Below are 24744 nucleotides of genomic sequence, written 5' to 3'. Positions count from 1 at the left end.
GGAGTTGAAGTCCCCAAGTCTTAAGCTTGCCAAGTTTGAAAACACCTGGGTTAGGTAGTCGCTGGTGCTATCCACAACCCGGGTTTGGCGGGTGGCGGGAAGGAACGCAGCTAAAAAAAAAGAGCCCCGGCGCTTGCAGGCCTGCCTTAAAGCTTGGGTTGGATGGATCTCTCCCAGGGGGATGGCAGCCTCCAGCTCCCGGCGCTGAGCCGGATCACGTGGCGGCGGGAGCAGATGGGAAGAGAAGGCAGAAGAGCGCTGAATAATTGAGGGGACTGCGGCGCGGCGCCGGCCTCGGCTGCTTTCCCAAGCGCAAGCACAGCAGGCAGGCGGTGGCGAGGCGAGCATCTCCCGAGCCCCTCCCCAGCAGCTCCCACCCCTCCTAGGTGCGGACCGGAGAGACGCCTTCCTCCCCTTCCTCCTCTTCCTCCTCCTCTCACCGCTCCATCCCACTAAGAGCTGGAGCGGCCGCCGAGCCGGGGTTCCCGAGCCTCAGCCCGGCTTCGCTTCCACCCCGCTCGGTTGTCTCCAGAGGGGAAAAGCCGCCCAGAGCGGCAGGTGCGGCCAAGATCCCTCTTGCCTCCAGATCCGCAGCCCGCGCGTCCTTGGCCAGGACCTGACGCCATCCGCGGCTTCCTCGGCCCTTCGCCCGCTCCTGTCGCCCGCGCGGTAAGTGAAAGTGTGTGGGGGGTGGTGGTGGGAGAGCTGTCTCCAGGGCTCCCGGTTCTTAGTTTCAGTCAATTATTTGGGGAGGGGGACGAAAGAAAAGATGCAATAAGCAGATGTTGCATCCCTCTCCCCCCCCTCCCCACAATTTCCCAGTTTGGAGACGCAACCCGCTTTCTGTGTGCGGGACAAGCTGAGTCAAGCAGGGCGAAGCCGGTCCTCGGGGAGTTTTTAAGAGTTGCCGAGGAAGAGGGGGAGGCGGAATGCTAGTCCCTTCCCCGCGCCTGTCTTCCGGCACCTCCCCTCCCTCTGCGATCTCTAATGCGGGATGGAGGAAGGGTCGTTTAGAAAAAGGATGGGGGGGGGAGCGGGATTCCCCCCTCCCCCTTCAAAACCGTCCCCCCCCTCCTTCAAAACCGGTAGGAGAAGAAGAAGCAAGGCTGTTTTTACGTGGATTCGTTGCAGTACAGTATAAAGTCAAGGCAGCCCAAAATGTAGAATTTTTCCTTAGCCTCTCTCTCTTTCTCTCTCTCTCTCTCTTTCACTCTCCCTCCCTCCCTCCCTCTCACTCTCCTCCTCCTCCTCTACCTCCTTCCTCCATCTCTCTTTCTCTCCCTCCCTTCCTCCCACTCGCTCTCCTCCCCTCTACCTCCTTCCTCCATCTCTCTTTCTCTCTCTCTCTCTCCTTCCCTCTCTTCTCCTCCTCTACCTCCTTCCTCCATCTCTCTCTCTCTCTCTCTCCCTCCCTCCCTCCCACTCGCTCTCCTCCTCCTCTACCTCCTTCCTCCATCTCTCTTTCTCTCTCTCTTTCTCCCTCCCTCCCTCCCACTCGCTCTCCTCCTCCTCTACCTCCTTCCTCCATCTCTCTTTCTCTCTCTCTCTCTCCCTCTCTTTTTCCCTCCGTCCTTCCCCCACCTTTTCTACCTTCTCTTGTATCACTCTCTGCGTTTATGTAAGATGTTGTGACGGCTCCAGCCGCTTCTCGTGGTATATTTTTCAACTTCAGAAGTCTCACGCTCCAGCTTCTGTGGAAATGAGTTGGTTGGGGTATTTTCTGTATGTTTACTTGCTGCTGATACTATTCAAAGAGAGAGACTTGTGTTTCGTTTTTAATCCGTGTTCTTGGAATTCTTGCTTGCTTCACATTAACTCATCAACCATTGTGCAAAGAAGGGAGTACACTGTGTGTTCATATAGGGATAATGACAAAGGCCATGATAATAAAAGGATGGTGTCACAAGCGCTGTTGGTTTGTTGGTTTTGTTACATTACGCAGCGGGAAAGTGTAATGCTGTTCAGAAAAGGGCAGCTGAGCGATTTCCCCCATTACAGAGGGAAAATACACAGGATATTTTTTTGCAGCAGCATCACAATAAAAAAAGTCCTAGATTAAATGTACAGATGGCATAAAATTCGTCAGCGATTACCAAGAGAGACAAATCATATAAAAAGCAGATGTTGGAAATGCTACAACAGAGAAGGCACATTCTACCACATGTGCCCAATGCAAAAAAAAAAAAAGCCTCAAAATAATTGGAAGGAGATATTTTGAAATGTTTTTTTAAAAATCAAAATGTTAAATATGAACTGAAAGCTGAAATATTTTTATTAAAAAATAATTCCAGGAAACAAAGATGGAACAGTATCACTCATTTCCTAAGATATCAGTTGACAGCTGTAAGAACAAATTTGGCACCATGTTGGAAAAATGAAACTTTCCTAATTAAATTCATGCTAGAATTCATCTATTATATATGTCATATGATACAGCAAATTTAGGTGGAATATAGTTTTTAGGGGGGGAAAGAGATTAGTCAAAAACAATAGTTGAAATGACTTAAACAGGTACCAGCAATAACCTTCAATGTTTCGTGTACAATGCACTTTTGGGGGGTAATATTTTAGTGGGTAGTAGAATAAATGGAAGTGAAATATAGTACCAACATTTTTTTTCCCCACAATCATTTTATTTTCCAATTGTTTATCATCTAAAACAAAAGACAATCCAAATTAATGGAGTCTATGAATTGCAGCCCAGTCCCTTTCATTCTGTGGAGTGTGTGTGTGTGTGTGTGTAGAGAGAGAAGGAGGGAGGGAGGGAGGGGGAGAGGGAGGGAGGGAGGGAGGGAGGGAGAGAGAGAGAGAGAGTGTTCTCCAAGGAAGGGAAAAAAATATTCATATGGCCCAGAACACTTTGACACTGGTAGGAATATATGTTAGCAGGCAGATAAATAGCTATTCAAGATTAATGAGGTTGATTGATTGATTGATTGAAAGGACTTATAGCTCATCCCTCTCTAGAAGATGCTTCCTCACTTAGAATGGGAGATCTGTATTGTGTAGTATTTACTCAAGAGATTTGTCTCAAGCCCTGTAGTATATGACTAATAAGAGTATTTTTCCCCAGCATCATTGCCACTCCTAACTGCCTAAAGGTAGATGTTCTCTGCTTCTAAGTAATCAAAATAATAGTAATCCTGAGTTTGCCCCAACATCTTTGTCTAACCAGTGTTTGGAGAGTTGTGTGGACCCCAAAAGGACTGTCTAGGGAATTCTGGGAGGCTTAAAGTAGCCAAGTTTAAGAAAGGCTTGTCTAACCAATCCTTGAGAAGCTCAGGATGGGGAGTTGCTTCGTAAAGTGCCCAAACACCTGCATTGGCAAAGAGGGCAGAAGGCACAAGGGCTTTAAAGAAGGACGTGCTAAAGATGAATAGAAGCCAAGACTGAGGGTTGGTAGATCAATAAAGGCACATCTTACTAAATTGAGTATTTCCTTTCCATGATTCCTCCCTGTTCTGACTCAAAGCCTCATTCAAGGCAAACAAACACCAAACAGAGATAAAAGCAAAACCTTTTTAATGCTTCTCTGTGAATTCCGTTCATTCACAGTAAAACGCTTTTAAAAACTCATTGTCCCAGATAAGAACAAGCCTTGCCAAGGTTGTGCAAGGCGGCCAAGAAAGTTCGCAATTATGACCATTGCAGCATTCCCCTGGTCATGTGATCAATATCCAGGCATTTGACAAATAGCATGTATTTATGATGGTTGCAGTATCCCAGGGTTGTATGATCACCTTTTGCCACCTTCTGACAGGTTAACTACCAAGTTACTAGCTTAAAACTGCATTGATCCACTTAACAACTGTGGCCAGAAAAGTCATAAAATGGGGCAAAATTCATTATACAATTGTCTTGCTTAGCAATGGAAATTTTGGGCTCAATTTGGTTCATAAGTTGAGGGGTAGGGTTAGGGTTACTGTATATGTGCGGAATCAGGCTACTTTATCGGGCCAAGAAACCAAATGAGAAACAGCAAAGCAAGAAATCCTGGAGGAAATAAAAATAATGGATGTGTACCATCGATTACAATTGGGAGGATGAATGAAAATAAAAATGAAAGAGGAGAGAGGAGAAAGAAAGAGAAATGTAAGATATCTGACAATCCACCAATACATCTTCTAAGATTGAGACAATCAAGTAGGTTTGATGTTAAAAACAGCTGGATCTACCATGCTAAAACCAGGCACTAATTCTCAGAAAACAGCCAGCTGTATTTTTAGCAATGTGTTTACTCCAGAATAATTACTCTAGTTGTCAGGCTGAAGAGTGTTCCCATTGGATTTATATCTGAGTAGAGATACACAAGCGTTAAATATTCAGTTCTTCATTGGCTCCATTTATTCCAGGCAAATTTATTTCTAATCACAAATTGGATCCTCTTGCTTTTCATATTTCCTCTTATTTGTAACATGCACCAAATAAATGGAAATAATACATCTTCCCAAGATAAGTATATAGTAAAATCTGAATCCATGGGTTTTTGCCTCTCTAAAATGGAGCTTCTAATGTACAAAAGTGTTCAAGATCATGTGAAGTGTTAGTACTGCTTTATCATGCTTTGGTAAGACCACATTTGGAATATTACATTTCAGTGTTGGTCGCCACAATATAGAAAAAATGTTGAGACCCTATAAAGAGTACAGAGAAGAGCAACAAGGATGATTAGAGGGCTGGTGGCTAAAACATATCAAGTATGGTTGCAGGGGGACATGGCTAGTCTAGCAAAAAGAAGGACTGGAGCAACATGAAAAGAGTGTTCCAATATCTAAGGCACTGGTGGCTAACCTTTTTGAGCTCCTGTGCCAAAAATTGTGTGCGCACCTCCATGCTTGCGCTCATGTATCAGTACCCAGAAGGCAATGTGCACCTCCCTATGCATGCACGTGCAATGCCCACCCACCCACCACCACCCCCTTACCTGCACTGTGCCTCACAGCTGATTTTTGGCTGGTTTGAGGCCTTTTTCAGCCTCCCAGAAGCTTGAGGAAGGCTTTTGCAGGCTTTTCAAGCCGAAAACTCGGCTCGTTTCGTCACTTCCTGTATTTCGGGAAAAACAGGAAGTGATGAAATGGGCCTAGTTTTCAGCCTGAAAAACCTGCAGAAGCCTTCCTCAAACCACTGGGAGTCTGAAAAAGGCCTCAAACCTGGCAAAAATCAGCTGTGAGGCACGCACAGACGCAGTGCGGTAAGTGCCTGCAGCTCGCATGCCGGTCCAAATGGTTCTGCGTGTCATAGGTTTGTCATCACAGATCTAAGGGGTTGCCACAAAGATGAGGAGCTCAACCTACTCTCCAAAGCACCTGAAGGCAAGACAAGAAACAAACTAATCAAGGAGAAAACCAACCTAGATCTGAGGAGAAATTTCCCGATAGTGAGAACAATTAACCAGTGGAACAGCTTGCCTTCAGAAGTTATGGGCGCTCCATCATTGAAGGCTTTTAAGAAAATACTGGACAGCCATTTGTCTGAAAAAGTATAGAGTTTGTTGCTTGGGCACGGAGTTGAACTAGAAGGCCCCAAGGTCTCTTCCTACTCTGTTATTCTGTTATATTATGAGGAAATATGTTTTGAACTGTCTTAGATGTCACATGCAGGGACGTGGTGGCTCAATGGATAAGACGCTGAGCTTGTCGATCAGAAAGGTCAGCAGCTCAGCGGTTTAAATCCCAGGCACTGTGTAACGGAGTGAGCTCCTGTTACTTGTCCCAGCTTCTGCCAACCTAGCAGTTCGAAAGCATGTAAAATGCAAGTAGAAAAATAGGGACCACTTTGGTGGGAAGTGTTCTGTGTGCCTTTGGCATTTAGTCATACCAGCCACATGACCGCGGAAATGTGTTTGGACATTGCTGGCTCTTCAGTTTTCTAACAGAGATGAGCACTGCCCCTTAGAGCTGGAAACGACTAGCACATATGTGCAAGGGGAACCTTTACCTTTACTTTACATGTCACATATTAAAATGTACTACAACATGTGCAACCGCATAATGTAATGAACCAATTCTTCTTCTGTGCATTATGCAGGTAGATTCCCAAGGAGATTGATATTAGATTTCCACCCATCAGTTGTTCCAACTTTCACTTATGCTCTTTCTGCCATTCTAGTCTTGTCTGTTAAAAGCCCTCAAGTGAGTGCATTGCTATTTCATTTGAAAGATTACAACTTCACTTAAAATCAAGGAATGGAGCCATTATCTGGGAGTACAAGTACGTTGATGTACAGTATATTTAAAAAAGGATATAAAACTAACACAAGCTAGTAGAGAATGAAAAGAATAAAAAAGAGGAAAAAAAGACGTAAGACAAAAGTGCAGGAAAAAAAGATTAAAACAAATAGAAAGAAGCTTCCAATTTCCTTTGTAGCAAAACATTACAATTATGATTACAAAAAAGCTCACTTTTTATTATCCAGGATTTTTTCCCCTAATCATCATTATCATAAATGCATTTTTTCTGTTTCATAAACAAATGTCCATAATATCAGCTACAAATGTATATATTCTCTTTTCTCTAGTCAAGGAAATCAGTTTAGCCATGTCTGCAAGTTCCATCACCATTCTTCCATTGTGGATAGTGGCAAACCTAACCTTGTGGGGTTACAGTATTTTAATGGATGATTTTTGTAGACAACTTTTCTTGCATGCAGAATTAAGGTGGGCTTTCTTTCATAGCAAAAGGCTCATGATATCCATTACTTTGGTTGGTTAGTAAAAAAAAATTAAATAAAAAGAGATAAGCCAATGTATGAAGGATAAGTAGACATAAGAATTCTTTAGAAACATAACAAAACCGAATTAAATCTCCATGCCCCAAGTCAGAATATTTCTGCTTCAACGAGGCCAGAATGTTGATATCTCTGCCAATAAGCCTGCTCCAGTTCACCAGGCTGGTTTATCTGGTTCGTAGCAGGAAAGTGGTGATGCTGTACATCTTTAATGATATCCTGTTAATAACATTCCTAGAAACATTCTGTGATGGAATGGGCCTTTGCTGTAAGACAGAAAGAGGTTTTATTTTTTCCTATCTAGAATCCAAGGGATGGTTCAGGTTTTACCTGTTCCATTGGTAAAATTCAGTAATTAAGATATTTCTATGGTATGTGTTTGGATTAAAATATTGATGTCTTAGTTATATGTTTCATCTATTCAGGAACAAAAGGCACATTTATATGAGGGAACTTATTTCCTTTTATTTCCAGAAAGATCCTGTGAGATGAATGGAATGGAATGGAAGAAGGAAAGGAGGGGGGGAGGGAGAGAGGGAAGGAAGGAGGGAGGGAGGAAGGAAGGATTTCAGAGAGAGTCCTTAACTACTACATCAGACTGTTCATTCTAATTTCCTTTTAGACTTAGTACATTGTCCAATGGTGTTATATATATAATAATCTGTGATGTTTAATTTGGCTAAAGCACTTTTTTCTTACTTGGACTTTTGGAAAGCACAATTAAATGCAGAATCAATTTATTTATGTGGTGCCATTTCCAAGTCCTTTGTATGCTGTTGGATTATTTTTCAACAGCTGCATGAATTAGAGTTTTCTTGATTTTTTTTTGTTCCCCTTCTCCCTTTTCATCTAAGGATCTTTTATATAAATGTGGATCAATAGAAACATTAATGTGTTGAGGTTTTTTCTCCCTTTGGCATTAAGGAAAGAGCCATAAATTCCTGATTAATCACATAGTTTGTTGGCTTGAAAAATTTCAGTTATCAGCATCTCCATAGAGGGCTGGGAAATACTTAACACCTGAAATTCAGCAAAGCTGCTGCAATCCATAGAACTAAAAGGAACAATGGTATAAATTGTTGCACGGTAGCTGCTTATGTTCATATTATAAGAGCAAAAACTGGCTTGCTCAGGAACACTATAATATTGCTATTGTTACCAAGTGAATGCTGAGAATGTATTTAGTATATTTATTTAGTTAAACATTTCTAGACTCCCTAATGAACCTCAGTGTAGATTACAGCATAATAAAAATGCCAGGTGATTATTCTTCACATAACATAATACCAAGCGGCAGCACAAACATGATACTGTACAGAGTGGCAATAAAAGAGTCTAAAATGTTTGGCAAGTCAAAGTGCCTAGTGTTTAAACGCCTGCCATTTTGGCAGTCACACAAGGATTTGTAGCCTATGAATTCTGTGCTCAGTTTGCACAATATGCCAAACTAAGCCGAAGTGAAGATGGATAATTGATGATTCATCATATGGGAAAACACCCATTTCTGTGGTATGTGATGTGAATTAGGCCAACATATTAAGCCATAACCTGGTTATCCATTTGAAAAAAGCAAGTTACAGTCATGCAGCCACCCAGATTTTGGGTTTAACAATGTTGTATGAACTCAACATTTGTGATTTATAAGAAAATATAAACCCTAATATTTGAGTCTGCATTCAGAGAAATCACATTATGCACATTAACATATTAACAGAGTTGGAAGGAATCTTGTAGGTCATCTAGTCCAACCCCCCCCCCAGCCCAAGCAGGAGACCCTACACCATTTCTGAAAGATGGTCACTGATTCTGAATAAGCCCAAATAGCTGCATTCAAAAAGGGATTTGGTAATCTATTTAAGTGTAAACCTCAGCTGTTGTTTTTATTACTTACCATGTCATATTAAACTATCTTATTCTGTTAGTTTAATATATTATACAATATGCATCCAGAAAATGAATTAATTTAATAATTAGATGAAGTAGTAGTAGTGTGTTTTATTCCAGAAAGCATTTGTTGGAATGATGTAAACTTCAGCGGTGCTGTCCAAGGTGCTGAAGTTGCTATTCCAATGACATGTATAAGACTGGGAGAGCATTCATGATTTTGTTATCATCTACTATATTAATCCTGTTTTTTTCCACAAGTAAACTAAAATCTCAGAAACTAAATTAAGATGGTTACTATCCATTATTATTATTATTGGCACATATGATTTGGGACTTTGACGAAAGGGAATTTGTGCTAGGTTTTCTTCCATATTTCTGATGATGGTATGGAAGAAAGAATTGCTAAGTTCCTTACTTCCTTTATGATATTGTATCAATAATTTATTGGGCAATGAAATATGATGAATTGAATCAACCGAGTAGGATGACAAAATGAAGCAAACACGCTATGCATAACATATTCAGTTATTTTTCTTTAAGTCAGATGCATTACTAAAATTATAAAGCTAGGCAGGTCTTCCTCCAGACAGTCACAGCCTAGCAGTATGATTGCTTGCAGAAAAGGGACTATGCTATTAAGGCATTCTTAATGTATTCTGAGAAGAGTATGAAGATGGTAAAAGGCCCAGAGGCTGAATCCTATGAAGAGCAGTGAAAAGAACTTAGTATGTTTAGTCTAAAGGAGAGATAGCTAAAGGGAGAGATGATAGCAGTCTTTCAGTATCTGAAAGGATATCAATAAAGAAGAGGATGTGGATTATAAATTATGCAGACCAATCTCAGTGTGCTTGCTTATTTCCTAGCATTTATTCATGCTTCTATTGAATCTATGAACGTGGAAAATATATTAAAATATAAAATGAGTTATGGAAATGAGCAAAGTTGGAAATTGGAACTTTGTCTTCCAATTTAAAAAAAGAGTAAAAGAAATGAAAAGGTTTAATTGTATATTTCTAATTGTGGGGCCAGGTTTCTGTCTCTAGACACTTACTGTAAATATACATATATTTTTTTAAATTTACAGGCTTCATTGTTTGGGTTCTGGTATTTGCTTTGCTTTTTTGCGATCCCTTATTTTTGGTCAGTAAAACAACAAGGCATATCATCCATTGTTGTACAGGGAATCCTCAACTTATGACCATAAAATTGAGCTCAACATTTATGAGAAATTTGTTAAGTGAGTTTTGGCGCATTTTACAACTTTTCTTGCCACATTTATTAAGTGAATCAGTGCAGTTGTTAAATTAGTAATATGGTTGTTAAATGAATCTGACCTCCCCATTGTCTTTGTTTGTCAGAAGGTTGCAAAAAGGGATCACATGACCCCAAGACACTGCAACCGTGATAAATATGAGTTAGTTGCCAAGCATCCAAATCTTATTCACGTGACCATGGGAATGCAACAACAGTCGTAAGTGTGAAAAATGTTCAAAAGTAACTTTTTTGAGCTCCGTTGTAACTTTGAGCAGTCACTAAACGAACTGTTATAAATTGAGGTCTACCTGTATAAATAATGTCAGACTTTGATCAGATAAATCAAAGCAGTTTCTGTCACAAAGGGGCCTCCCTCATTTCCAGAACAGCTACGTGTATTTGTTGGGAGATTTTCATTTATTCCTTCCCTAAATAAAAGTTTGGGAAATGCTATGCGGCCACTGAAACAGAAAGATTTTCCCAAGAAGAAAAACCTTATATCTATGTCAGGGGTGTCAAACTTGATTTCATTGAGGGCTGCATCAGGGTTGTGTTTGACCTCAGGGGGCTGGGGGGCGGGCATGGCCAAGGTGGACGTGGCCAGCTTGACATCACTTGTGTCAGGGGTGCCTGTAGTGGCTCAAGCGCTCTGCCAATGAAAACAAGCTCCTGGGATGTGTTTTTACTGGCAGAGGCACTGCAGGCCGATCCTTCGTTGTTTCCAGGGTGGCCCCGTGGGCCAGATCTAAGCACTCTTCAGGCCAGATCTGGCCCCCTGTCCTTGAGATTGACCCCCTCCCCAATCTATGTAATCCATGGTTAGTTACTGAAAGAGAAAGTTGTAGGACTCAACCCGCTACTACTAAAAATAAAGGATTCTTGGCATTTTATCCAGACAAGACAAAATGATGCCTAAATGAGAGGCAAGACCCTGTAGTGGGATTCAAAAATTGTTACTACCGGTTCTGTGGGTGTGGCTTGGTGGGCATGGCTTGGTGGGCATGGCAGGAGAAGGATACTGCAAAATCCCCATTCCCTCCCCACCCAACTAACCTGTTTTCCAGCTCTGTTCTCCTGTGCAGAGCAACAAAAGAAGACTCAGCCAATCAGCTGGGACTCGTGAGGCAGAGAATAGATGGGAGCAAGGCCAGTCAGAGGTGGTATTTGCTGGCTCTCCGAACTACTCAACATTTCCACTACCGGTTCTCCAGAACTGGTTAGAACCTGCTAAATACCACCTCTGGCAAGACCTCCAGCACAGAGTTCTTCCTTTCCTTAGAAAAACCCAAATTCAATTCTTCTCAGTTAAAGCAGGGATGATCAAAATAATAGCTTTACATGCAATCCCTGGGAGCTATTCCAAAATTACTCAAAATATCATTCTTGAATACTGTAATGTTAGCTCTTAAACAGCAGGGGAAGATAACCGAATACATGGGAAGTAATCCTCTTAACTATATTGACATAATTATTTCCTAATTCCATGACAATGAAATGAGCTTTAGAGTTTTCTCCTGGTCCTCTGTCCATTTCTTCTTTTTTTTCCTGCTGTAGCAGCTTCCGGCATAGCCCACAAGAGCTAAGCGTAACCCTAAGCTAGAGAAAATAAAATGTGTTCCAGCACCTCCAAAAGAACAGGTAGAAGGAAATCAAGATTGAGAATTTATTTTCCTTTTTTGTAAAGTTTCTAAGGGTATAAAAGAGAACCCTAGATTAGGATTTCTAACATAGATGGGCAATGATCACTTATGGTTATCCAAGTATTAAATACTGACTCAAATCACATTTTAAATACACCTGAGAAACATTGATAGCTGGATGAGTCTCCTGCTATGACAGTACTTCACATTTCCTCCAGGGGCTGTTATCTGAAAAAAAAGTTAAAGGTTTTCCTTGTTCAGTTCTGTCTGACTCTAGAGGGAATGCTCATCTCCATTTCTCAGCCAAGGGAGCAAGCCAGTACGGCCTGGAGACATTTCCATGGTCATGTGACCAGCATGATTATACCCCAAGGTACATGAAAAGCTGTTATCTTCCCAACAAAACAATGCCTATTTATCTATTCGCATTTGCATGCTTTCCAACTGCTAGATTGGCGGGAACTAGGGCAAGAATGGGAGCTCACTTTGTCACACAGTCTTTGGGTTTCCGATTGCCAATCTTCTGGTCAACAAGCCCAGCATCTTAACTGCTAAGCTACCACACCACTGTTCCCTGAAGTTTGGCTCATTTAATTTTACTGGTGACCCACTGAAAAGTATATGTGATACCATTCCTACACTAGAAAAGCTAAGGAAACCAAACTAGCAGACTTAATATGTGCAGTCATTTTAACAAAGATCCTGTAGCTACATTTATGATCAACTGTTTTTGCTAAGGTAAGTTGTACAAGCCCACTATGTTTGATTAGCTTGGGATTTAGTCTGCCATGCAAATCTAGAAATTGGGTTGATTGAGTAATCAGATTGATCTTAAGTCACTGGTTTGCCAGATGAGATTCTATCCATCAAGAGAGCAAAGTCCCCACAAAGGGTAATCCATAGCCATACCTGAGAATGAAAATCTATTGAATATTTGGCCAAAACATTGATAAGCTTTCATAGTGTTCTCACAGGAATCCAGAGTGTTTTCCTAGATGAAAACATCTTTTTAGTATCTATTTCTAGTGCTGATGACAAGTTGTGTTGTAGATATATCTGCTACTCCTTAAACAGATTGCATTCACTTCAGTCAGGGTCCCCCAATCTTGGCAACTTTAAACAAATGGACTTTAACTCCCAGAATTCCCCAGCCAGAACGGCTAGCTAGGAAATTCTGGGAGTTGCTGTCCACATGTCTAAAAGATTCTAAGGTTGAGAAACTGTGACTTAGATAAATGGACTAATCGTCTGAATTAGTGTAAGTCAACATCAGGTGCTTAGCTCAAGTTCACAAAAACCAGAATCTTATGTCTTAAAAAGACTTCTTTAAGTATATGTTGGTATATAGCAAACATGTAAGAATATGACTGGGGCTGCCTAGAGTCCCCATTCCATACAAGACATTGATTAAGCATTCTGTTGTGTCCTCTTGTTCTGGAAATCCTTACCCCCAGAATTTTATGCATCTTCCTCCTCTAAATACTAAATTTCACAAAGCCACCAAAGATAATCCTATTCCACTGTGGTTTTGAGCAGAACTGAATGTTTATGGTAGTTTATTTAGCTACAGGATAAAAAGGAAGATCAAAGTCGCTCAGTACTGATTCTTGCACTGTGCTCATAAAAATAATGTTTCAAGTTGAAATCGGAAAGACCATCACTTTTCCACTGACAAAAAGCAATGTAATGCAAGCTAGATCTGTGTAGTGGAATGCAATATGCCACATGATCCTTTTTCTCTCCATATAATTCCTATTTGTAAGGCCACGATATATCTTATTTCAGGGATATAGCTTTAAAGGCAATCATCTCTTGCTTACCTTAGCATCCAATCCTGTTCTATCTAGTCAAGGATTAGCTACCAATAAGTGACCACATTCTTTTGATATAGATTTCTCCTTCTGATTCCCTTCTTCTCCATCATCTGCTTTTATAAGCACAATTCCAGGCTCTCCAACACCAGATGCCACATCCCTGAATTCTGTAGACAGACCTGCAGATTTTCCTTGTCTATACAGGATCAGAAAATTCCATTTATTTGCATAGCACATTATTCTCATTAGTGGTGCTGAAAAGCATCTTCCCTAGCTGTGTTAGATCTGTTTTCTGCAGGATCCTTTATACTGAGTTCAGTCACATACACACACCCATTCTTCTTCTTCTTGTGCCATATCTGTCATCGGACATCGGCGATCATGTTGGCGATCCTATTTTTATCAACAGCTGCACAAAAAAGTGATGTTGAGTTTTGTCCAAACCAGTCCTTTAGATTTTGAAGCCATGATATTCTTCTTCCACTCACCATTGTAAAGTTAAAACATCTCAAGTGAACATGAATTACAACTTCCACTCCTGTTACCTTCTTTCCTGGAACATCCACAATAAATTTAGGACTTTTCCAAACCTGTGCCAAAGTATTCTATGGAAAAAGCCCATGTATACAGCACAGAAGTAGGATTTTGTTGGGTATGAGATGGAGACTCAAAAAGAAGATGATTATCCAAGGTTGCTGATGAGGGGTGTGTGTGTGTGTGTGTGTGTGACACAGAGAGAGACAGAGAGAAAAAGAAAAAGAGAGAGAATATGTAATTTAGTGCCTAGGATTGCAACAGGTATGATGGAAGCCTCAGGATAAGGTAGACCTCCCAAAGCTGATATTCTTTGAATGTGATACATCTTTTTATATAATTTAGGCTTGGAGCAATGAGATAAATTAGAAATATTTGTTTTAAATTATGTACATTCTGGCTGATGAGTTTCCCAACTTTATTTAAACTGTTGTGCATCCATTCTACTCAGTAAGAGCAATTCTGGTAGACATTAAGGTAGGAATAGTACTTTTAAATCTCACTTATGAGAATCCTTTAATTTACCTTAACAAATACCCTCCTGTAGCCCAGAAAACTACCACAGAAGGCAGAGGAAAGGGTTAGGATGGAAATCAACTGGAAAACCAATTGTTTTCAGGATCAGGGAATTTTTGGAAATATAAACAGATGCAACACTCTATCTAATTAAACATATCCAGTGTCTCCTATCAATCAAGCTAGAAGCCAAAGTTGCTTTAAGACAACCATGGCAACAGAGCAAATCTTTATGAATAATGCAGGATATTTTCATAGTTGAAGATGATTTGTGCTTGTAAATATCCAGCTTTATACATCTTGTGTTATGATTGCTGTTGTAGTTCAATTTTCCCTAATGAAGAGCACTGTTGTGGTACAAGCAGCCTTGCTAATGAACCCACCGTTAGCATTTATTGGTAAATCGTTGGTGTATAGGAGACACAAGGGAAAATCTTGTGAGATGTTTTTCAGGAGGTGGCTGGTTTCTTAGTGTGAAATGCCCGTATTTGGGTTCACATGAAGGCGAATTCATTATTGAGTGAAACTGTAGCTCTGCTGCTGTGAATTAGCGGGCAGTAGCTCCTTGTTAAGAAGCCATACCTGAACACAAGGGTATTTGAGAATTTTCATTCTAAATAAGTAAGAAGATATATAACTTTTTGTTGAAAGGATGAACAAATAAAAGACACAATGAAAAAAACTTTCGTTATAATATAGAACTAGAAAAATGGCAAAATTTATGGCAAAGGAACTATAGATTAACAATGACAACTTCCTGTAAAGAAAATATATATAAAATGTTTTATAGAGGGCATTTACCACCTGCTAGTTTAGCTAAAATGTTTAAATATGTTTCTAGCAAATGTTGAACTGTAATCAAAAGATGGGCACATTTTATTACATGTGGTGGACTTGTGCTAAAACAAAAAAAAAATTGGGCAAAGATACACAGTTGGCTAGAAAAGATGATAGGGAAACATGTAGATTTTAAACCTGAACTGTTTTTATTAGGTATAATATCAGAAAAATTAGATAAGGAAAGTATGTATTTAATATTACATGTTGTAACAGCAGCGAGGATTATATTCGCACAATATTGGAAAAATGAAGAAACACCGCGAGATGAAGAGATAATTAAGATACTAGATTGTGTAGAGATGTATAGATTGACATTGAAAATTAAGCAGAAAGAAGACTCAGAATACTATCAAACATGGAATCTACTTTACCAGTGGTTGGGTGGGGGGAGAATATAATCAGAATTGTTCAGCAAATTAAATACCCAGACAACACAGTGCTTAATAAACACTAAGAAATGTAATTAATAAAAATCAATACAATTTGGAAAAAAAAGAACTTTCATTCTGTCATTACCTATCCTTTCTGGAAATGGGTTGTGGAAAGGTAGACAGGTTATAACTTTAGATGGCCCTGGGAGAAGGGGATTTCTGGACAACCTGGATAGGGAGGAACTAGCTCAAGGTCAGCTTAGCTACACTGAGTAGCTATGGTTTGGGGACCATAGGAGTTTTTGAAATGACCATCAGAGCATTAGTATTTTGTATATTATTATTAACACGCCCTGATGCTAAGGAGTTCTACTCCCTCTTCCCACCTGAAAAGAAATCTGTTCCAAATGCAAAACAGAAGCAGACGAGAGGAGCTTCAGTTTCAGTTTTACTTTCACAGCACCAAGCAGCTTTCGTACAGAACAGTTGAGCTAAGCCACGCCCAGGCTCCTTGTTGTCTCCTTGCTCATACAGCAAATACTGTTTCAGTTTTCAAACAGTCTCACACACTGGCAGGACACTAGCCAGATGAATACTGATGGATGCTGGTAGGCAGAGGCAGAATTTTTTCCCCTTATTTTCCTTCCAAAAACTAAGTCCAGCCACATAGTTTCGTAGGAAAGCATGGGTATCGAGCTAGTATGTTATATATCTGTTTTTTCCCCCTGGGTATGGGGTTAGATGGTTGAGTGAGTGCATTTTAATACTGTGGTTATGTTTTTTTGAGTTACCCCAGACACGGTGTGTTGTTTTTAAATTGTCTTTCTCTTTTGTTTCTTGTTTTAATTGATTATTAGTTTGAAAACTTGTTAAACTATTTACATTAATTAAATAAAGAAATAAACTGGCTTCTATAATTTTGGGGACTTAATATGATAAATATGAAATTTATAAAAACAGGAATGTATTGAATTAAATATATCAGGCATGAGCCATCAGGTCCACACAAGAAGGTTTAATTAAACTGATTTATTGTTGAAAAGCCTCTGCACAGAAATCTTCTCAGTTAATGGTTGGTACCTGCTTAGAGTTAGTTAAGGTTCAACAGTACTCAACTTAGTTGAGTACTTAGTTCAACTAAGCCCAATGGGGTTGGGCTTAGTTCACTTGTGGCTACATAGGGATTCTAGGCTGATGCCCCATTTCACTCCACACCCAAGATTTGCCATCCCTTCCTCTACAGGTGGAGGACTTGTGAGATTTTGCTCTATGCTCAAAAATTTGCATTTGTATTTCTATTTAGCTAAACTTTATCAGATATGGGCTGTTTTTAGAAGCACGTGGTAAAACTTTTCTGGAATATTATCTCCTGAGATCAATATTACTTTTGAAGCAAAGACAATCTTAGTATGTTTTCTAAAACTTAAAAAGGCAAATGTAGTATCCAAAAATCACAAAGATACCCTATTACCATTCCCATCATTACTTTTATGTCCAAGGTAGTAAACGTAATTGCTTTCCAAACCTAACTAAGCAACATCAAAGTAAGGGGGGAAAAACATGTTAACTTTCTGACATCTAAAATGACTTTTGCATAGATACCCTTTTATATTTTTTCATGTCCAACATTACCTTAATAATTAACTGCTCAAGTCTGACAGATGATCTAAGATAACATTCTCTTTTCCAACTCAAAAATATTCTTGCATCAAACATTTTTATTGACATACTGTATATATTCTTCAGGAAGATTAATATAGAGAAACGTCATCGCCCTTATTCTTCAAAACCATATCCATCCTTTTCTAGCACTTTCTGTTGGCCAGTTAAGAAAGAACGATAAATTTTATTGGACATCTTACATTTTATGAGCCTGTCACTGATATAGTACTGCCATTCACAAGACAGAGGAACATAGGATTCTTTCTGTTATGGATATCGATATATAGATAGTTTTTGATTTACAACCACAATTGAGACCAAAACTTCGATAGCTAAGCAAGATGGTTGATAAGTGAGTTTCCCTCATTTTACAAGCTTTCTTACCACTGTTGTTAAGTGAATCACTGCAGTTTTTAAGTTAGTAACATAGTTGTTTAGTGGATCTGGCTTTCCCATTGTCTTTGCTTGTCAGAACATTGTCAGCGTTCCAGAAAACCTCCACTCCAACAAATAACTGTGAGACAGACTTCCTCTCTAAGGTTCTTTTTATTAGAGTAGTAAACTGGCACATCTGGGAAAGCCCGAATCTGAAAGTTCCAGGTTTCCTTGCAATAAGTAAAAAATTACAAATCCACCCCCTGCACCCATCATTGCATCAATGCCCCCATCACCATCTGTCCCAACTTGAGACTTCCCCTCACCCAGGTGCAGAAATAACATGACCTTGACTTAGAAGAAAAATGCTATTATGTCTAACCACATACACTCCAAGAAATTCCCCCCTCCCATTTTCCCAGGCTCAAGAATGTGGTCGTGTGGAAGTATCTGGTGCTAATATGGCTTCCAAAGCTGACAAACATTGCAAGAGGTGATCACATAACCCAGGACATTGCAAGTGTCATAAGTCCATGCCAGTTGCCAAGCCTCTGAATTTTGATCACGTGATTGGGGTGGGGGTGTCGTGGATGCTGCAATGATCATAGGCATGAAAAAATGATCATATAAGTCACTTTTTTCAGTGCCTCTATAACTTTGGTCACCAAATGAATCATTCTAAGTTGAGGAATACCTGTACCCATGTCTGCCTCTCAAACAACCATGGTCAAACTCTTGTCACCCTTTTGCTAGAAGGTTTTCCTGCACTTTGTAGGTGACCACATGCAGTTTGTATGGAGAATGCTTGCATTTCGTTCAGTTCACTGCTTCCTCTCTCCTGGGCTGTGCAAGAATTTTTCCCAGTTTTCTGATTTACGCCCCTGAAATATTGGCTGTTCTTTGCTGATGGATTCCAATAGGAAGCCACACTTGCCTGATTTCTGAAGTACAATGAAGAGAGGGCTCCAGAGCGCTCAGAAAAGCATAGTTGGAGATGGCCTGCAGTATGCAGACTAATTGACAGAAGCTATAGGATTTCAAGCAGAAGCTTAATCAGGTTGAAATTGGACCTTCTTGAATCTTCTGGATGCAGAGCGTGTTCCAGCTCTCCCGTTATTATAGCAACTAATGTTAGCAATTACCATTTCCAAGGATTCTTTCAAGAGAGTCATAATTATAGAGGGGCAAAAGGTACCAATATAAAACATAAAACATGCACCAATTAAATAGAATATAGATAAAAAGATTGGTACTAAGTGTTTCCCATTCATTATTACAGCATTGTAGTTCTGGAACAAGAAACGTTCCTTCTTTTAGCAGTCTATAAAAGTCTGACATATTTATTTGGTATACGTGCATTGGACTCTAGTTTCAGAAACAGCCAAACTGTGAATAGAGCCCTTTCTTAGAAACTCCATTTGGAAAACAGAACCGAGCAAGATTTTGCCCATGTCTTCTGTCTGTCTGTCTGTCTGTCTGTTTGTCTATCTACTCACCTACCCACCTACCTACCTACCTACTTGTCTGTCTATCTATCTATCTATCTATCTATCTATCTATCTATCTATCTATCTATCATCTATCTACCTACCTACCTACCTACCTACCCACCCACCTATCTATCTATCCACCTACCCACCTACCCACACACCCACACACCTACCTACCTGTCTACCTATCTATCTACCCAACTACCCACCCACCCACCTACCTACCTACCCACCTACTCACCCACCTACCTACCTACCTATCCATCTACCCAACTACCCACCGACCCACCTACCCACCTACCTATCTATCTAAATCTATCCACCTACCCACCCACCTATCTACCTATCTATCTATCTACCCACCCACCTACCTACCTACCTATCTATCTGTCATCTATCTAATCCAAAGCACCTGAAGTCAGGACAAGAAACAATGTATGGAAACTAATCAAGCAGAGAAGCAACCTAGAACTAAGGAGAAATTTCCCGACAGAACAACTAATCAGTGGAACAATTTGGCTTCAGAAGTTGTGAATGCTCCAACACTGGAGGTTTCTAAGGAAATATTGGACCACCATTTGTCTGAAATGGTATAGGGTTTCCTCCTGATGGGGTTGGACTAGAAGACCTCCAAAGTCCCTTCCAACTCTGTTATTCTATTAATCTGTCAGATATTATGCCCTTAATTTATTTAATAAAGTTGGTTCTCAAAGTCTTTATGGTGTTTTGTTCTGTTTACCATGCAAGAAGCAATCAGCAGAGTGAATGATACTTGTGGCATTTAAGCCTTAAGGAACATTATGCTTCCTTGAGTTTTTTTTTTTTAAATGGCTCCACAGTAGGATACTTCTAAGTAGAGCTAGATATTGACAGTTTAATTAGACAGCCCTCAGTGACAGATGTTCCAGATGTTTAAATGTTGCTGTGATATTTATGAAAGATGTATGCTTAGGGAGTCTGAGAGGTTGCCCCACTTTATGAGGGGAAATAACATCCATACTTCAAATTGTTTGCTGCCATACATCAATGCTCATTATCTAATCTTGGCCACAACCATTCAAGACTTTCTGCGGGACTGACCACAAACAGTGAGGGCTGGGTCTGTCACATCCACCTCCCTGAAGCTTAGCACTGGCTCCCCACAGGGGTGTGTGCTCAGTCCCTACCTGTAGTCACTGTACACACATGATTGTGTATGTCTGACCCATCCACTTTCATCATTAAGTTCGCAGATGATACTACCTTATTGGGTCTCATTACAGGTGGAGATGAAACAGTGTACAGGGGGGAGGTTCAAAAATTATCCTCATGGTGACTAGAAAACAACCTGCACCTAAGCATCAGCAAGACAAAGGAGATGATGTTAGACCTCTAGAAGAAGAGAGAGGAATCTGCCCCACTTTACATCGAGGGGGGCTATGTGAAGAGAGTTTCCTCCTTCAAATTCCTGTGAGTCTACCTCAGTGAAGATCTTACCTGGAAAATCAACACAACCCAGGTGGCCAGAAAGGCCCAACAGAGATTCCATTTCCTTAGAGTTTTGCAAAAGAATAAAGTGGAACAATGACTGATGACCTCCTTTTACCGGTCCACAATAGAAAGCATCCTCACATATTGCATTACAGTGTGGTATACTGGCTTGACAGCCACGGACAGAAAGATTACAGAAGGAGGTGAGGACAGCACAAAACATGGTGGGCTGTTCCCTGATACTACTAGATGACATCGCTAGGGCTCGCTGCCTTAGAAGAGTGAGGAAAATTCTCAGGGACGACTCACATCCCAGTCAGCACTTCTTCACTCTCCTACCATCAGGTAGGAGATATAGAAGTATAGCCAGCCGTACCAACAGGCTGAAGAACAGTTTGTACCTATCAGACTTCTCTACGGAAAACAAGTTCATGTCAACATAGTATGATACACTTGCGGGGCTGGTGCGCTGTGCAACAAGGTCACATAATGTAATAAGATTGGGACTGGGTTAGGGACTTTTGTCCTCACTGTGAGTTGTGTGGGTGGGTGGGTGCACGAAGGGAGGCTCAACAGGGGTGGGATTCAAATTTTTTAACAATCGGTTTTGTGGGCATGGCTTAGGTGGTGGACGGGGCTTGGTGGTCATGAGACTGGGTGGACATGGCTTGGTGGTCATGTTATTGGCCGGGTGTGGCCAACTCAATATTACTCACATCGAGGCATGCATTCCTCGCCTGGCCTCTCATGACTGTGGGGATGCTGCATCAGTCGTAAGTGTGAAAAATGGTCATAGGTCACTTTTTTCAGTGCCATTATAACTTTGAATGGTCACTCCACACAAGGAAATTACCAGCAAAGGAGGGGGAAAAAACTCCAGAGACATTCCTGAGACAGGAAGTTTAGTCTTGCCAAGAATGTAATAAGGGTTAATGGAGAGGCAGTTTCTGTAAGCAATACCAGAATGTTTCCTTCCTGCCTTCCTTACAGGATTAGACCAGTAATTTCTTCTAACAACCAGTTCTCCGAACTGCTTAGAATGTTAGCAAGTGAATAGGTGTGAACTGGTAGAATCCCACCCCTGGGGCTGAGCCAATCTCATTGTACACATATTGTACTCTGACAGTAAAGGTAATAATAATAAAAATTGATTAAAATGCTGGTGGAAAAAATTAGGGAGTGAGAGCCCACAACTCAGTGACTATCCTTTTGCAGCCAAGGGCTACATGTAGTCCTTGGATTGGTCTACCATTATCTACTCTGTTATAAATTATTTGTGCCTTCAAATGAGACCTCTGGTGACTACCTAGTCAATTCCATGCACCTTTTTTGGTGAGATTTTGAAAGTGGTTTGCCCTCCCATCTCCTTCTTAGGGATGAAAGAGACTGACTGGCCCAAGATCACCCAGCTGACTTTTGTGGCTAAGGCGGGACTTGAACTCACAAATCTTCCACTTTCTAGCCTGGTGCTTTAACCACTAGACCAATTGAGTATTCCTAGATCAGATAGTTTTATTGCTTGCCTTTGACATTGCCTTTTGGTTTTTTTTTTAAATGAACCTCTTATTTTTGTTTCCCATGCTAGCAATTATTGGTTGTGTTAGATTTTTTTATGAAGATTGTTGTTGGTATTTTCTTGTAAAGCAGTCTGGGATCTTGGAGGAAAAAGAGTGAGATAGAAATACAAATAATCCAGAAGATCCTGGTGGGAGGAAAATGAAAGATGAAACTACCAAAATGGCAGCCATCACTGTGTGATTGAAGCTGCCATTGTGATTTTTTTACTCCTCTGCAGATACCCATCATCATTATCAATGTAGTAATCACAATAACAACAGCATTTAAACTTATCTACCCCTTTGTGGTGCTTTATACCACTCTCAAAGTGGATTATACAGAGTTGGCATATTGCCCCCAACAATCTGGGTCCTCATTTTACTAACCTTGGAAAGATGAAAGGCTGAGTCAACCTTGAGCCAGTCGGGATCGAACTCTTGGCAGTGGGCAGAATTAGCCTGCAATGCTGCATTGTAACTACTGCACCACCAAAACTCCTCATCATGATCAGCATGCATAAATCAAACATTGTTTTGTACCCACATCTTACAAAGGTATTCTGAATATCCTTTGTCTTGCATAAGAACAACAGAAACGTTTTGGCAAAAGTTACTCCTGAAATTGCCACCAGCAAATCTACACTGTAAATCTGCAACTTAAGTAGATTGGATTGTAAGAAGTGCCTGATCTTAAGACACTATTTCAATCCAACTGGACCATGCGTTCTCCAGGATTTAGAATTTGACTTGTTTCCAGTTCTCTTTGGAAATTCCAGGGTAAATTGGAGTATGAGCATAAAATTCCAATTTTGATCCCTGGAATTTCCAAAGAGAATTCTATGTGCTCTACTATGATAGGGTCTCTCCACTGCCAAATTACACTTTCTTATACTGAAATACTATCTAACTTTACTGTGATCATTCCACAGGATTAGCAATTTTATTGGTATTCTGTCATTTATTAAGTTCTCCCCCTTTTGAGCCTGTTCTCTCTGTATCTTTCCATTCACTGTTTTCTTCTTCCTTTTCCTTCTTGCAGAAGCTTACAAGGAAGAAGTGACCACAGAAGAGTTAGAAAAGCTCCTCTTCAGATTCACAAGGATGCACCTTTGAATTGCCCTGGACCTTTGGCGAAGTGGATTGCTTATCTTTCAAAATTCATGCTGTGCAGTTTTGTTCCTGGAACTAATTGACCTTTGCAAGTCTACCTGGTGTGTTTCCTCTTGCTGTTGTTCTCACAATGAGTGGTATTTTCTCATACTTGGATCCCCGGCGGATCCAGTGGGGTGCCACATGGTATGCCATGCACTCAAGAATCCTTCGCACCAAACCAGTAGAATCCATGCTGGAAGGCACAGGCACCACCACCCATGGAACAAAACTGGCCCAGGTACTCACAACCCTGGATTTGGTTTCTTTAGGCGTTGGAAGTTGTGTGGGGACTGGCATGTATGTGGTTTCTGGCCTCGTTGCTAAGGAGATGGCAGGCCCTGGAGTCATCGTTTCCTTCATCATTGCTGCTGTAGCCTCCATCTTGTCTGGTGAGTTTTTCCTAAATTATACTATATACTATACTATAACTTACTGCACCTCTGTATGGTTTGCCAATTGCACAGTGGCAGATAGGACAGCACTCCAGAGGTTTAACGTCATTGCCCAGAAGATAATTGGTTGCCCTCTCCCCTCTTTGGAAGAGCTTTATAGCTCCTGCTGCCTTAAGAAAGTCCAAAACATTCCATCTCATCCTAGGCACCCTTTTTTTGAACTATTATCATCTGGCAGACGGTACAGGATAATAAAAACAATGACAAATAGGCTGAAAAACAGCTTCTATCAGCAACTCTATTAAATTCTACTGTATAGTGCAATATTAATGCAATATCAGGGGTTTTCAATTCAATGTGTGGAGTGTGGCGGATGTGCGGTTGTGTTTATTTTCATAGTCATAATGTACACTGAAGATGGTATTTAATTTTGTTGTACGAGGTGCGATGACAATAAAGTAAACTGAAACTATACTATGCTAGATTTACAGCAGGAGTGTCAAACTCATGCCCCCCGGGCTGGATGCGCCACACACTGGCCACGCCTACCCCCATTTTAGCAAAGGGGGGAAAGTTGCGGTACGTCATGTGATGACAATGTATCATCATGAGTTTGACACCCCTGATTTAGATCTTTATACTTTTTCCAATGCAATTATTCTATCTTTCTGTGACAGAGACACTTCTTGAGGCCTCTTGTATTATTTTTGAAAATTAGTTTATATATTGTAGGTTTTTTTATGATACATAGTTTGAAGGAGGCGTATCATTGCTCTTCTTTACTAATTTATTTAATTAGAAATATTATAGGCCACTTATCTTAAATGTGTAACTATAAAGACTCCCTGACTCGAGTCTTTCTAACTAAATAGCCTACCACAGTGATGGCTAACCTTTTCGTTGTTGCACGCTGAAAGTGTGTGCGCATACACCTACGCATGCCAGCACCCACAATGTGATGCATGCATGACACCCCCCCATCCCCTATGCATTCATGCGCAACCCTCCCACACACATTGTGTGCCTCTGCATATGCACGTATGGCCTCCCGTGCATGTGTGGCA

The 24744-nt window shown here is 40.6% G+C and overlaps 1 protein-coding gene across 1 annotated transcript in view; it reads left to right on the top strand.

Moving 5' to 3' along the window:
- Positions 1-262: 262 nt before the first annotated feature.
- The window catches only part of SLC7A14 (solute carrier family 7 member 14), a 65127-nt gene continuing 40645 nt past the window's right edge, over positions 263-24744 (top strand). The window contains exons 1-2 of the mRNA XM_026705683.2: positions 263-669; positions 23176-23677. Coding sequence (XP_026561468.1) covers positions 23377-23677 — 301 coding nt within the window. The 5' untranslated portion in view covers positions 263-669; positions 23176-23376. The remainder of the gene's footprint in view (positions 670-23175; positions 23678-24744) is intronic.

Source organism: Pseudonaja textilis, chromosome 4 (genome assembly GCF_049901715.1).
Source record: "Pseudonaja textilis isolate UNSWEBS1 chromosome 4, rPseTex1.2, whole genome shotgun sequence".
Classification (NCBI taxonomy): Eukaryota; Metazoa; Chordata; class Lepidosauria; order Squamata; family Elapidae; genus Pseudonaja; species Pseudonaja textilis.
This window is presented reverse-complemented; position numbering and strand designations above follow the sequence as displayed.